Source organism: Branchiostoma lanceolatum, chromosome 17 (genome assembly GCF_035083965.1).
Source record: "Branchiostoma lanceolatum isolate klBraLanc5 chromosome 17, klBraLanc5.hap2, whole genome shotgun sequence".
Taxonomy (NCBI): Eukaryota; Metazoa; Chordata; class Leptocardii; order Amphioxiformes; family Branchiostomatidae; genus Branchiostoma; species Branchiostoma lanceolatum.
In genome coordinates this window covers 9,447,489-9,461,665 of record NC_089738.1, presented here as the reverse complement: position 1 = coordinate 9,461,665, position 14,177 = coordinate 9,447,489, and the positions used below count along the sequence as shown (strand labels likewise).

The window sequence follows — 14,177 nt, the reverse complement described above, 5'->3', positions numbered from 1 at the left end:
CCAGTACCGAGGAAATCCCGGGACTGAGATCCCGATCGACTGATACCGTCTTGTCAACCCTCATGATCTGCTGAGTCACCATAACTGCTGGCCGAAAAAATATTCACAGTATCACTGTAAGACTCTTTCATATCCTCCACCCGTCCATCTTTGATTGCGCAATCCGCAGCCCGAGCCGGTAAACAGACCTGGCCCCGTGACTTCAGCATCCGTTGTTTACGTCCCACAAAAAACTGCGCACTTGTCACCAACCACACAGCCCACGGAGAGCCACAAGTGTGGATCATCTCAGCCAGACCGACTCAGCCCAGAAAAGCTCCTGATCTTTCCTCTAGACCTTACCACACAGCAGACATAAGATACACAGGAATACAGTCTGCAATCGCAGTCGAACCTAGTATATATATTCCTACGTCGTGGAATATCCCCGCTACCCGGAAGTGCTAGCCACAGGTAAGCGTTGCGTCATTTTTTTCTTGCGAGGGCTGTCCTGGGTTTCTTTGTGTTGTGGCGCAGTTATATCAAAGGACGTTCAGACAGCGGTGTTTTTCGCCCGATTTTTGTGGTACAGTTAGAATATCACATATTTCAGAAGCCACAATAGATGTTGATTTTTTTTTGCTACGGACATTTGTATTGGATATGTTTGACGTCAGTTACGCGTTGATTTAGTCTCGTTGATAGATACTGTTTCCAAGCCGAAAGCATTTCATAGCTGATTGATAATGACACCGAATGTATATAATTGCACTCAGCCTTGCACTTGCAGTTTCAATGTACCATCAAAATGGTAAAATCACTGCCGTTGTCATTGTGTCATTATCATTGGGCCAGACCATTTCAATTCACTGGTTGTCGGATTTGAAAAATTGATGCTATTCAATAGCCTGATGAATTCGCGCTTCGATGATAGCGGCCCGCCCGACTTTGGCCGACGGCGAGGGGCCCGTTGTAGCCCGGGAAGCGGTGTTTGCGTTAAACAGACTGGTTGTTGTTCACCTTGTAGTGCCTAGTAACACATAACTCAGCAAGTTTCCGTGCTGTTTCAGTAGCAGGGTATATTTTTTACAGGGAGGTGTTGCTAGCAATTTCTCTTTAACGTGCTCAAGGCGCCTCCTCACACATGGGACCCCCATTTGCACTGTACGTCCCTTCCGAAAGATGGGTGCAGCCCCAACCGAGACTAGTAGATCAACAGTTAAAGTACTGTATTGTGGAGGGGGGGTTTTGTGCCTTCACACAAATTGTTTCCGTTTAGATTTTGCCCTGTAGATCTTGATGTTAAAACGTGCTAGGACCAAGAAAAGGAATTGTTTTGGTCCTTATTTTTGCATAGCCTGGCATGCTACGTCAACATGTGTGCCGCCAATGAGTCAGCCTAACAATGCACAGCTGGTACTGACACAGCCATGAAGTCATGTTCAACAATACGTGTTGCCATGGCAACAGGGTCGGGCACGGATAGTCCAATGAGAAATGGGGGTGGAAAAAAACAGGTCACTTTTAACTGCTGACAGGTGGATTTCACATCAGTCCTTATCGGATACAAATATTTGATGACGGCGCCGGCTGGGCCGACTGGTCAAATCTCTCGACCCTTATATAATATCTCTGTTTTGATGCAATCGATTAGGATATTCCAATTCGACTGGATAGGGAGTAGCGTTATACAATATTCGTTTGTGGATTTCTTTTCTGGGCCAGGTTATACTGTAAAAGGGAAAATGTTCGCGCGCGCGGTGGCTTTATGTTCGCGGTTTTCGCAGTAACCTCTTCATCGCGAACTTTTTTGTTATGTCTTCTGCCCATGCACCTACCCCCTTGTTTTAACCGCGAACTTTAAACCACCGCGAACACTCCAGTTTCTCTCTACCGCGAAATTAAATCCCGCGAATACATGTATTTTCTTTTTTACAGTATTTTGCTGAGATAGATGGCATATGAATCACTAGTACTTATCCGTGGTTCTGACACGTTGCGTGTGGACGATAATCTGTTCTTAGTCCCGCAAACCCTAAGGGGTAGACATAACTTCCCCCGCTGTCTCCTGAGTTAGTTAGCCTCGGAAGCAGACCCAACTACGGTCCACCTACGTTTAAATAATTTGTCTTTTTTTCCTGATAATATTGCATTATGTTCTGTTGGCTTTAACAACAACTGAATACTGCCCCAATAATCCACAAAAAAGTGCCAGCATTCAAATACCGGCTGCAGGATGGTGTGAGTTGGAGGCTATCGTATTCGTATGTGTCACCTTGTACAAATATGGACAGGCTGAATTGCATCATGTAGGTCATTTTTAGAACCTAACCTGAATCCGTAGCCGAAACAAACACCAAAACAAAATGACCTTGGGGTCAACTGAAGACTCCGTGGAAATTTCCCAGAACGAAGACACAACTGCGCATGCACATGCACAAGTGACTGTTACTGCACCATGCACTTTATTTTATTATTTCATGTGCAGATATTTCCATCTACAGGTTTTGTCTTTGTCTCTACCAAATTTCTCGGTCTTTTATTTACATTTTCCTTCAGTGGTGACTTTGGAAGAAACCCATGCGCAAATTGATTACATTTTGGGCCAGTCTATTGATTGACACATTAATCCACTTCGGTCGTGTTGATTCGATTATGTGGATGACATTTTCTGCGAACCCCCCAAATGATTCGAGCATGCGCAAAAAAAGTCCGGCGTAAAGGTTGCCTTCATTATAAAATCTACGTGGTCAGGAAGGTTGAATAAAGGACTTAACACACGGAGTGTCATCAGTATACTGAACAGTAGATGCTTTATTTTGTTCTTCCACATCTTCTTTAATTTGACGTTGGCATTCTATGACATTGAATATTTGTTAACCATTTTTTTTTCAATTTTAGGCATATACCGGTATTATTTTGCTCATTTCGCAGCTGCTTTGATCGATTGATTTACAGTATGGTTGAAAGTATATTTTGTTAATTGGACGATAATTGATGCGCGGCCAAATGTCATTCATATAATAGAATCAACGTGGCCTAATATTTCAAGGGTTCAGCTTTAATTGGCTGTGCCCTATCTCTGACTCTATAGGGTAGTGCCGTAGATTGACTTTGACAATGGTTTATGCTGACGTGTTTAGTTTGGGGATGATAATCATCTCCAGCTGCTCGGGTATGAGACAAGGAGAACCACATGCCAAGGTGGTTACATCATTCAGGGTCTCGGGTTACAGTCTGATGTTAATGATTATGTTTTTTGGCTAGCAACTTGATAATTATCTGGGAAAATGGAGGTATTGTGTTCGGTGTGTTTGTGTATGATTACTGATATTTATGGTCCGCATAACTTTAGAACCTCTGAATGTACTGTTACAGTAATGATAATGGGTATGTGGGTAGACGAAGGTCATGGTCGATTTTAGGGCCCCTGGTGTGCGACCTTGGCACTGCAGCAGAACTTTCGGTTTTTGCATCTTTTGCCCTTGACATGCTTTTGTTTTTCTTTTGTGAAGAGCTAGTTGATTTGGCGGGGGGGGGGGAGCTTTTGAAAGGTTATCAGAATTAAAACCACCGTGACAGTTTTGTCTGACATTCTTCCGCAACTGTCACCGAGAACGCGCAGCCCAAAGATAAAGGATGTGTCTTACAATTTTGCAGCTGTCTTAAGATTGAAACTTAAGGCTGTCGCAGATCCAGTTGTTAGCGATCTGTAATCGCCTGGCGTGGAAAATACTCCAACGAAAAGAACTGTACTTGGAAATTGAACGTGCACTGTATTCTCTACAAGACCGCGCCGGCTATAGGAGGGTTTCATTCGCAGGCCCAGTTGTAAGGCTGGCAGATTTGACACTCTCTATCTAGCCAGCTGCAGCTCCTTTACTTAGCCTACTATTCACTCTATTTGGCCAATTTCTACTACTATCCCAGCCATCCGCGGAGCCTGATACTAGTGATAGAGGCCAAGTCTTGGTACAAAAGTGTGTGTTGTGTTCCACCCGACCTCTTCTTGACCTTGACCTGTCAACCCTCTCTTGTCCCCGTACCCAAGCCCCAAGGGCTCTGATCAAATTAGCTTTCTGCACAATGTTTTACTGACGCATGTTCAGTCGGGCATGAAGAGGGTTAGTATAACTAAAGGCGCCCGTATGGGTACTCACGTCTGGAACTGTTATTGCTGTCGTTTGCCTGTCAAAAACAAGTAGATTATTTGAGGCACGCGAGGTCTTCGTTGACATCACAGCAAGTGGGTTACTTGGCTAGCGTAGGAAGGTCGATGTCATTGACATACTGACAAGTTGCGGACCGGTACTAGTGCAATGGCTTGGCCTGGCTGGCCCCCACCGGCGGCGGTAGGATAGTAGGATTCGGCAAAAAAGAGAGGAATAATTGGGGAAGAGAGTCGGTCCACGGTATAAGGTTAACACCCCCCCCCCCCCCTGCGTGGCCATGAAACTCTTTGGCAAATCCTTCTCCCTATTAGCAAGGAGACTTTGATAGAATTAAATCGCCTTGCTGTTAGCCAGCGTAGTCAGTCCTGTAGAGACTAAAACTTTTTCTTCTTATAATGCCAAGGGCGAAAACAAGTACAGTCAGCGAAAAGTCTTGCACGCTTACCTTGTTAGCAAGTCCGTGAGTCGGATAGAGTTACATTGTTAAGGGACGGACAAGGTCGGGCGATACCAACTCGACAGACAGGTTGTTTGGAGCAGGGCCGGTTTTTAGACTATACTAGTAAGTTAATCGTTGCGAAATTTTGAGAACATTTGCCACATTTTGTGTGTGTGCTTTGGACACAAGACTTTATTAGAGCTTGTTATGTAGGAGAATGAACAAAAGAAATGTTTGGAGATAAATATCATCACGAGGCCAATAAAAATGCCCTGTAAATGGAAAGAAGTAACGTGGAGTCCATCTATAGTGACCAGTTGACCATATAGTGTTGCTTCTCCGCAAGGAAGTACATTGTTGTTTTCGGGGTCTCTGTGTGTTTCTGTAGAGCAACAACACAATTTCGGTATGTTCTGCCAAAGGACGTTTAGTTACAGTTGATTGATGAAGTCTTCAATCGTATCTCATCTCGGATTGCCTTGTTTGCCTCACGACAAATGAGGGCCTGCATGCCCCTTTTCCGTAAGGCGTAATCATGCCGTTTTAGACTTCGTAATCCGTAATCAGCCACCCAAAATCAACGTAATTCGTAATCAGTACATTGGCCGTAACGCGTAATTGGTCACTTTGATTCTACGTAAAACGTAGGCAGTTACCTTTATGCAACGTAAAACGTAATCTATGAATTACTAGAATAACGTAGGCTTATTTATTTCCAGCAAAGTCTCCCGGCAAAGTTGCCTCTCACAATGCAGGAAATAGCATTTCAGAGGGTAAAGATCTCAAAATTTTCCCATGAAACATGTGACCCACTTAGTATTGTCGCGCCTCTGGTAAAAAATACGTTCTGAGGGCGTCGCCCCTAGATATCAAGCTGAAATCATTGTGTATTTTTCAATCAAAGAGAAACCATAAAACATAGCTTAGATTACCAGCCTAATGTGCCCCTAAAAATGCAAGAAATAGCGTTTCAAAGGGTAAAGATTTCAAAATCTTCTCGGGGTGCATGCCCTCGTGCCTACTTGCGATTGTTACATGTACGCCTCCGGCGAAAATATGTCGGGAGGGCAAACAATCTAGCAGAAACCCTTGTGTACTTTTCACTATGAGTGCAGATATTGCCCCTCAAAATGTATTTGAGCGGGTCGAGATTTTACCATTTTCCCGGGTATTCTCCCGGATCGACCTGCAATCGCCGGGCCGCTCCGGCGCGATATATGTCGGGACTCGGGGCATCGCGCACCATACTATTAAACTCTTGAATATTCTTTTCACTTATAGATATGTCATCAAACATAGCTTAGTGTAACAGCAAAATTTGGCACTCAAAATCAAGGTTATAGCGTTTGGGGGGGGGTCAAGATTTTTACAATTTTCCCGGACGTCTCGCGCCTTCGGCGCTCTACGTGGTCAACGCACGTTCCGGAATATCTTGCTGTCCCTTCACATACGAAATTCACTGCCGCCGTCAAGGCTACTCATTATAGTTATGCGGTTTAGTGTGGTCATCAACAGATTCATTGTCACCACAATAAATATAAAAATGAACAGTTTTGATGCAGAACTAGATACTGTAGTTGAATCACGCGTTAAGTGTTTAAGTCGGTTGGGAAGCCTCATGAGTTAACGTAATTCGTAATCGGCTCTGAAAATTTAACGTAATTCGTAATCGGCGGCAAAAAATTTCCGTAATTCGTAATCACTACCCCCCCCCCCCCCATGCAGGCCCTCACAAATTACGGAACAGTGCCTCCAGCACCTTTGACAGTAACCTTAGACTTGTTGACAGCCACCCAGAATGACTCATGCAATAAATTTGTCTCCAACCGCGGAAAACAGCTCGGCTTTGACTTTGTCCCAAACGCAAGGGAGGTTTGAGAATGTCCATCAACAACATCTGAACCCTGGTGACTCAGCGGCAGTCGGTGTCACTCTGGGCACCTGCAGCTAGCTGTGCTTCCTCTCCGGGGGCGCGCTGTAAATGCATTAGATGATGATGAATGACTATGGCGACAAGATAGAGAGACGTATCACCGAAATCTGAACCCCTTTGGCGAACCATTTTTTTTTTGGCACACGCTGATAAATACGAGTCTTTGAAATCTATTTTGTCATTGACAACGTTTAAAATTGTTTTGAACTTTCCACAAGGGATTTAGTTGAGTTCAACGACTCCATACCTTTAGACCGAGTAGGTCGTGTTCCACTGTTACCAGGCAGTTCTGTTGCAGCAGGCCTCAGACTCAATACGTTTATTACAATTACCGTTACAGGAGTGACATGTGGAAGATATTGACGTCAAGTCCCCGGATTCTCTGGGAGAAAGGCTTACCCGAATTACAGAAGCTGACAGCTGCAGTACCGGCAGTTATCGCAAGATGTCAGCATTCCGAGACAGGCCATGGACCAGGGCCACCGCCAGTGGGGAGTCTTGGTAAGTTTATGTGTGTGTGTGTGTGTGTGTGTGTGTGTGTGTGTGTGTGTGTGTGTGTGTGTGTGTGTGTGTGTGTGTGTGTGTGTGTGTGTGTGCGTGCGTGTGTGTGAGTGTGTGTGTGTGTGTGTGTGTGTGTGTGTGTGTGTGTGTGTGTGTGTGTGTGTGTGTGTGTGTGTGTGTGTGTGTTGGCCATGGCTATATTTGTATACACACATTTATACACAACGAGAAAGGGCGACAGAGAGAGAGAGAGAGAGAGGGAGTTGGAGAGAGAGAGGGAGAATATAGACATTGGGAGAGAAATGGACTGAGATAGAGAGATATCTGATTGTTTTCCCTGATATTGTAGGTTCCTCCCACGGCTACACGGGTACCACGCAGGACGTGCACTCACCCGCCACTGGTCGGAGAACTCAGTACCTGGAATCGCACCCCGCACATGCGCACAACCCGGCACCCGTCAGAAAACAGCACGTTGACGCGTCCCGGTACCAGCAGCTACCGCATCCAGACGACTTGATGCCCCGGCTCATCGACAGGCAAAACGGACAGAAGGTACTGAAGCGGCATGTTGGCGGCGCGTTGGCGACCTCACTGCGACCTACGCTGGATTTATGTTACCCTTGACTTTATAATTGGAGTACAATGCAAAATGTACAATTATGAATGAAAAGACAACAAAACACACTAGAAATATTTAGTCTTTTATTGATGAGTCGTTGAACTTGAGCGCTCTGTCTGCAAGTCCAGTGAGATACGACTACAACAGCACACAGCAAAGAATCAGCAAAGAGCATTGTCTATTGGTCGTCTCGGAATTCCATTGGAATTGTGCGGCTTATAGTAGTAGCCGGGTCTCGCTGTGACCCTGACAACAGAGCAAATTTCAACTTCATGTTTACATGCGCCATCCTTATAGTCCGTAGTTTTGTAGATGACAAACTGAGGACACAAATCTAATGATGCTCACTAACCATTCTCCTACGCAGAGCCACGCTCGCGACCAATACATTATACATGTACCTTTGGACGGTTCCGCTTAATTGGACTGAGGTTTCCACTTTTATGCTGTCAGCCAATCAGGGAATCTACTTTTACCTAACGAAAACATTTAGGCGATTCTTTGATTGGCTGACAGCTGGCTAGAGGCCATGACTACAAAAGTGGAAACCTCCGCCCGGTTCCGCAGAGCCTCCTAAGGTTTAGGCCGCGGGCGAGGCTCTGCGTAGGACAATGGCATTAACCAGCAGACACTCTGCCACAGGTCCAGCCGACGTTCTCAGCAGAGGAACTCCAGCGGAGGTTGAATCTGCTGCGCACGTTCATGATCACCAGCAGAATAGACGCAGTCCTCTTCACGTCCTACCACAACATCAACTACTACTGCGACTTTCTGTACTGCGCCTTCGGTCGGACCTACGGGCTAGTCGTCACCATGGACAAAGTGCTCTCCATATCCGCAGGTACGTCACATCCGGTGAAACAATTTTCCCAGAATGCAGTAGGGTGTTTTCACTCACGTGACTATGTCCGCCATATTGGATGGTTAAATATGGATGTTGCCAATGCCAGGTCATTTTTTTGGCAACGCTCTCAGTGAGCGAGTCCATTTGTATACTAACTGTGTTCGCTCTACTAGAATTCGAAATATTGCAGAGTATAATTGATTTGAAACCTTGCAGCCATCGATGGCGGCCAACCCTGGAGAAGAACGCAAATCGGCGACAACGTCGTCTACACCGACTGGCAGCGCGACAACTTCTACCACGCGGTCCAAGCGGAGCTGGCGGGCCGAGGCCTCATGACCCTCGGCGTGGAGTTCGACCACATGTCGCTAGATGGCTTCACCAAGCTGAACCTCGCCGTGCCCGACATGCAGAAAATAGACATAGGGAAGGCCACCATGCGCCTGCGCATGAAGAAATCGGACGAGGAGATCGCACTCATCAGGTGCGTACGTCACATCCGGTTTAAATTTCATCATAAAGACACATGGTTGTGAGACATATTTATACCAAGATAGATTAATCGTTGTGTCATCAACATTGTACATCATACATCAAGGGAATACATGTCGTCTCTTTTTCACAACAGGCTTTAGAGAGGCAGTCTCCCGACTGATAGACGTGGGATAAGGAATGAAGGGTAACTGAATGTAGGGTGATGTGTGTAACACATGCTTGTAGCACATATATATATATATGCTGCATCCTCTTTGATACGCCTTTTAAGCAGTTGTGCACTCAGATTGCTGATACTCAGGTTCCTATTGTCGGGATAGCAGGATTCGTTTTAATGCTTTTTGTACTTACCGAAGTCAAAATTGGGGGATATGTTAAAGGATGATAATTGCATTGAACCTTAAAATTAAATTGATCCAATTTAGAGCTGTATAAATATTCGTTGCAATTGTTGCTATTGTTTTTCCCCGTATCTATCCCCTACCCTTTCCCATACCCCTGTATCTGTGATCCATTCCGCTGCGTGATTGGAGCAGAGAGGGCGCACGTATAGCTGACCTGGGCGGGTGGGCTGTGGTGGAGGCGCTAGAGGAGGGCGTGCCTGAGTACGAGCTGGCGATCCACTCATCCAACTCCATGATACGGGAAGTCGCCAGGACCTACCCACATGGAGAACTCATGAACAGTCAGTACAAACTTGGTTCCTTATTTGGTGTTGGCCGTATGTGACGTCACGGCTGTATGTGACGTCATGGCCGCCATATTGGCTGGTTAAACCTAGGGGAGTCAGACCTATAGATTTGCATGTGTAAAGTGTGTAATTTAATCATTCCTCTTTTCCGCGGTATCATGCAAAGTTATTGAGCATGTCAATATTAGAAGATCTGTTAATAGCCTGTTATCAAGACTGAGTTTGTTCCCTTCTTTCCCCCCAGCTTGGGCCTGGATCCAATCAGGGATCAACACTGACGGGGCACACAACCCTGTGACGTCACGGCGCGTGCGCAGTGGGGACATCCTGTCACTCAACACCTTCCCCATGATTGCTGGGTATGAATCTCTTTGACTTTAAAAAGTGATATTTTTTGCTGTTTGAAGTCGCCTACTTTATGCATATGATTCACCCGAACTCATTTTATCGGTTTTTAAAAGTCGACTTGAAGCTACAATGTGTGAGATAATGGGCTATACGGTATACCTTACGGGCTTATTACGTACCAAAATTAATAACATTAAGCTCAGCACATCTCGTAAAAACCGTTGACATCTGTGTCTCTATCTCAGGTATTACACTGCCCTGGAGAGGACCTTGTTCCTGAACCACGCCTCCGACGCTCATCTCGCACTCTGGGAGATCAACTGTCAAGTAAGTCTTAGGTCGCCATCTGGCCTTGAAACAAATAGTCGTAAGATAGCTTTACGACATTCTTGAGAGAGTTGTGGATATGTCGTACAAAACTTAGCTGTCTTATGAAGGAAAAGCTGGGTTCATTTCGCTGGTCGGCTCTGTCGTAGTAGTCCACTGTTTTCTGCTGCTGCAGTAGTTGAGGGCGTGCCTGAGTACGGCTCTGTCGTAGTCACCATAAAAGTCCTTCGACAAAAAAGCATGCAACGAATGTGTCTGCGTTTGTTTCTGTTTATAAGAAGGAATCTTGACAAAGGCTTGACGTACATCATGTAACTATATGTATCTTGCCTATCTCTAATAGAGATGAATGGTTCATTTTACAATATATATAGCTATTTGCTTAGCTTGAAAGTTAATCTGTGCTGGTAAAAGTACTGTAATTCTCTAACAGGTTTGAACTGTAATTTCCAACACAAAAATTGGACCTACCCAAATTTTCGAATGTACTACAGTCTTTGTCAAGAAATGAGCAATCCACAGCTCAGATGACGTGTTGGAAATTGAAGTTCAAATTTGTTCCAGAATAGCTACTTGCTTCGGTTTCTTTAAGTTTCCTTTCTCTGTCGTTGTTCTCACCCCTGTGACTACCAGGTACATCGGCGGGGAATGGATCTGATCCGGCCGGGAGCGCGCTGCTGTGACATCGCTACTGAGCTGAACGAGATGTACCGGGAACACGGGCTGCTGGAGTACCGCAGCTTCGGCTACGGACACTCCTTCGGCTCCCTCTGCCATTACTACGGCAGGGAAGCAGGTCTGAGTTTGGAGATCATATCTTTACCTTCGCCAATATTGATAAGGTTATGTTTTCGGGAGCGTGTGTCAGTGTGTCTTTCTGTCTGTGTCTGTGTGAACACGATAACTCGAGAATGCCTGGGTGGTATTTGACACGTGGGTAGGTCTTGATGAGACCTTGGAGTGAATGATTTATGAGCCCCCCAAGCGGCTTTTTATGGTACTGAAAAGGGACCTCCAGGTCTTATATGTCATGTTCTGGATAAACTTTGGTCATGAATTTTGAGTGATAGATATTTCTTGTTTAGATATATATTCGGACATTTTTGGAAGCTTGGAACTTGTATACTGATAAAGCATGGCAAAAAATAAGCAACTGCAGTGTCAGTGAGAGTCTAAGCGCGTTAATTCACTGTAGGTTTCAACGATCTATCAAATGTGTTTTGTAACGGATCTCCATCCTTCTGTTCTTGTTCCCAGAACTAGAACTCCGTGAGGACATCCAGACCGTTCTCGAACCCGGGATGGTCGTCTCCATGGAGCCGATGATCATGATTCCCGAGGGCATGCCGGGAGCGGGCGGTTACCGTGAGCACGACATCCTGGTGGTGACGGAGGACGGGGCGGAGGACATCACAGGCTTCCCCTTCGGCCCTGAACACAACATCATCAAGACATAGCCGCGTCGACTGTACACGACATCTGAAACGTTATCAGAAAGGCGTAACCAAGCCTACAGTCCGTTATGAAACATCCACAAGATGTGATAGACTGAAACGGACGACTTTATTTGAAGTAGATATCACGTACATGGCTTGCATATGGTGCTTAGAACATCAGCCTAGAAAGTAGCAAGACAGCATCATAAAGATATATAGCCAGGTGCTTACAGAACATGATCAATGTTAAAAAATGTATCGTCGACCTTATAGAAAACGACGTCAAGACCAAGCCAAAACCGAACACATCATCACCGGTGAAGCAGGGTGGTATTTGTTTCTTCATATTCAGATGGTGCGATTACCAACAACAACTATTACTGGGGTGTTTGTACTCACGTGATTATGACGTAAGTACTATGCACCATGCTGGTTGGTTAAGCCTGCAAGTTGACGGGTAAATTTGAATTTGATCAATTCAATTACAGTCACGTCAATCAATAAGAACATGCGGACTTTGACATTTATGGCAGATTCTTCCGGCTTTGACCAACCAGCATAGCATGCGCAGCAGACACCCGAATGCAAAACGCGATCATATCTAAAAACAAAGTTAAGATCTCAACAAAAACGTACATATATAACGGCGTGTACTTAAAGGGGAAAAACATATAGGTCTGGTGAGCAACATTTTGTATATTTGATAAACGGCAAAATAGGTTTTTAGCATGATCAGTTGTGATAACTATCTCTATAGAAGGAGAAATACCAGATGTGAATGTACCGCTCTAATGTAATTGCAATGGACTACCCGATCTGTAAGTGTGGTGGTGGTGCTCAAATTCTGTAGAACTATTATATATTAGTACTAGTATTTGCCTTCTTTATCTTAGCTTCTCTATTATGTAGTTCTTAACCGTTAGTAGGCACTGTTACTTTGATTTTACAGATGTCGCTGCTACTATGGCAATTATGGTAAATGATTAAGGCTCACGTTATACATGACTGTATGTGCCCATTTTCTACGAACTTGCAATTTTTCATGGTGGTTTCTTTCAGTAAATAGACATTATTAGTTGTAATAAAGGTCTTTTTATGACTTGCACAAGCGTTGACCTCATTACCTCCGGAATTGTTACTCTGAAATATAGATCAGAGTTTCAAATAATTGAACATTTTATCACATGATAAACCATAAATCCTTCATCTTGTTTCATCACCTACTCATTACATACAAGACATTATACATACATGAATGTAGGTGGCGCTTCTAATGGCGGATATGATGTTACATGGGCGCCTCGTGTGACCCCTAAGAATCAACCCTTTTTAAGTCAACTTGTGTCTTAAAAGTCATTATGGATGTATGCAAAGATAACGGAAAGTTAACAGAGGATTCGAGCATAATATCTTGTATATTTTCACATTTTACAAGTCGGGACGGTATACCCTATCATAGCCCACTATGCCGTATCGCTCGTTGTCGCCTCCAAGAAAGACCTTAAAACGACCGTCAAATGGCCAAAATTCCGTCTTTTCGGGAATGGAGAAATCACGAAAGGCTCGCTAAGGGGTTAAGGGGTTTGAACATGTTTCTGTTTAAAATCGGAAAGGAGACATACAGTTCATCAGGGTCCGAAATACATCTAAAGACCAATGGAGGCTAGAGGATTTCCCCAAATGAAATAAAGAGCAATACCCGTAACATACATGTAGGCAACACGCATTTATAATTACCTTAATGTCACATTGGCTCAACATCCTTGTGAAGTTGGACGGTTTTAGCGTCGTTTTGACACTTCCGAAAAATCTGGAAGCAACAGCATTAAACGTTTGTAAGTTATTACACTTTCCGACTTCCCGTTTGTTTAAGACAGCGTTTATCGCGTCTATTATTCATTTCCAGTCGCTTCGCCAACTCGCTGCGGTGCAAGGACGCCACTATTATTCAGCGGAATGATATACAAATGCAACTAAGCTGAACTTCGTGTTGTAGATGCTGATTGGTCCACCGTGTAGACGAATGTTTGCTCTGCGGGAATATAAAACGTGAAAGTAACCCGTATGTATCCATGCGAGAAGTGTTGATTGGCTGCTGAGTAATGATCAATGGATCTTTAATCATATAATTATAACCATTAGATTTTTCTAATGACTCTTCTGATAGGTTCAATTTACTAGTGAGCTTTATTCCACATTTGCTGATCATGAGTTCTTTTCTGATCATTACGATTGATTTCCAATTCTTTAAGAAAATGCAAGACGATGTCTGTTTTGTTTTGTTGCTACACAAATCCCTTTTCCCCGAGATACAACACACACACGTCCGTGTACCTAATTAATTCAGATTCTTTCACGGTCATGTTTTAGCGCCCTCTATCTTTCAGCCT

The 14,177-nt window shown here is 44.4% G+C and overlaps 1 protein-coding gene across 1 annotated transcript; it reads left to right on the top strand.

Annotated features, from left to right (window-relative positions):
* Positions 1 to 192: 192 nt before the first annotated feature.
* LOC136422849 (creatinase-like) lies at positions 193 to 12,895 on the top strand. Its single transcript, XM_066410756.1, has 10 exons — positions 193 to 453; positions 6,864 to 7,024; positions 7,374 to 7,579; positions 8,289 to 8,487; positions 8,707 to 8,974; positions 9,522 to 9,670; positions 9,921 to 10,035; positions 10,270 to 10,351; positions 10,985 to 11,147; positions 11,609 to 12,895. The coding sequence occupies exons 2-10, from the start codon at positions 6,871 to 6,873 to the stop codon at positions 11,806 to 11,808; spliced, it is 1,536 nt and encodes a 511-aa protein (XP_066266853.1). The 5' UTR covers positions 193 to 453; positions 6,864 to 6,870; the 3' UTR covers positions 11,809 to 12,895.
* The last annotated feature ends 1,282 nt before the right edge of the window (positions 12,896 to 14,177 follow it).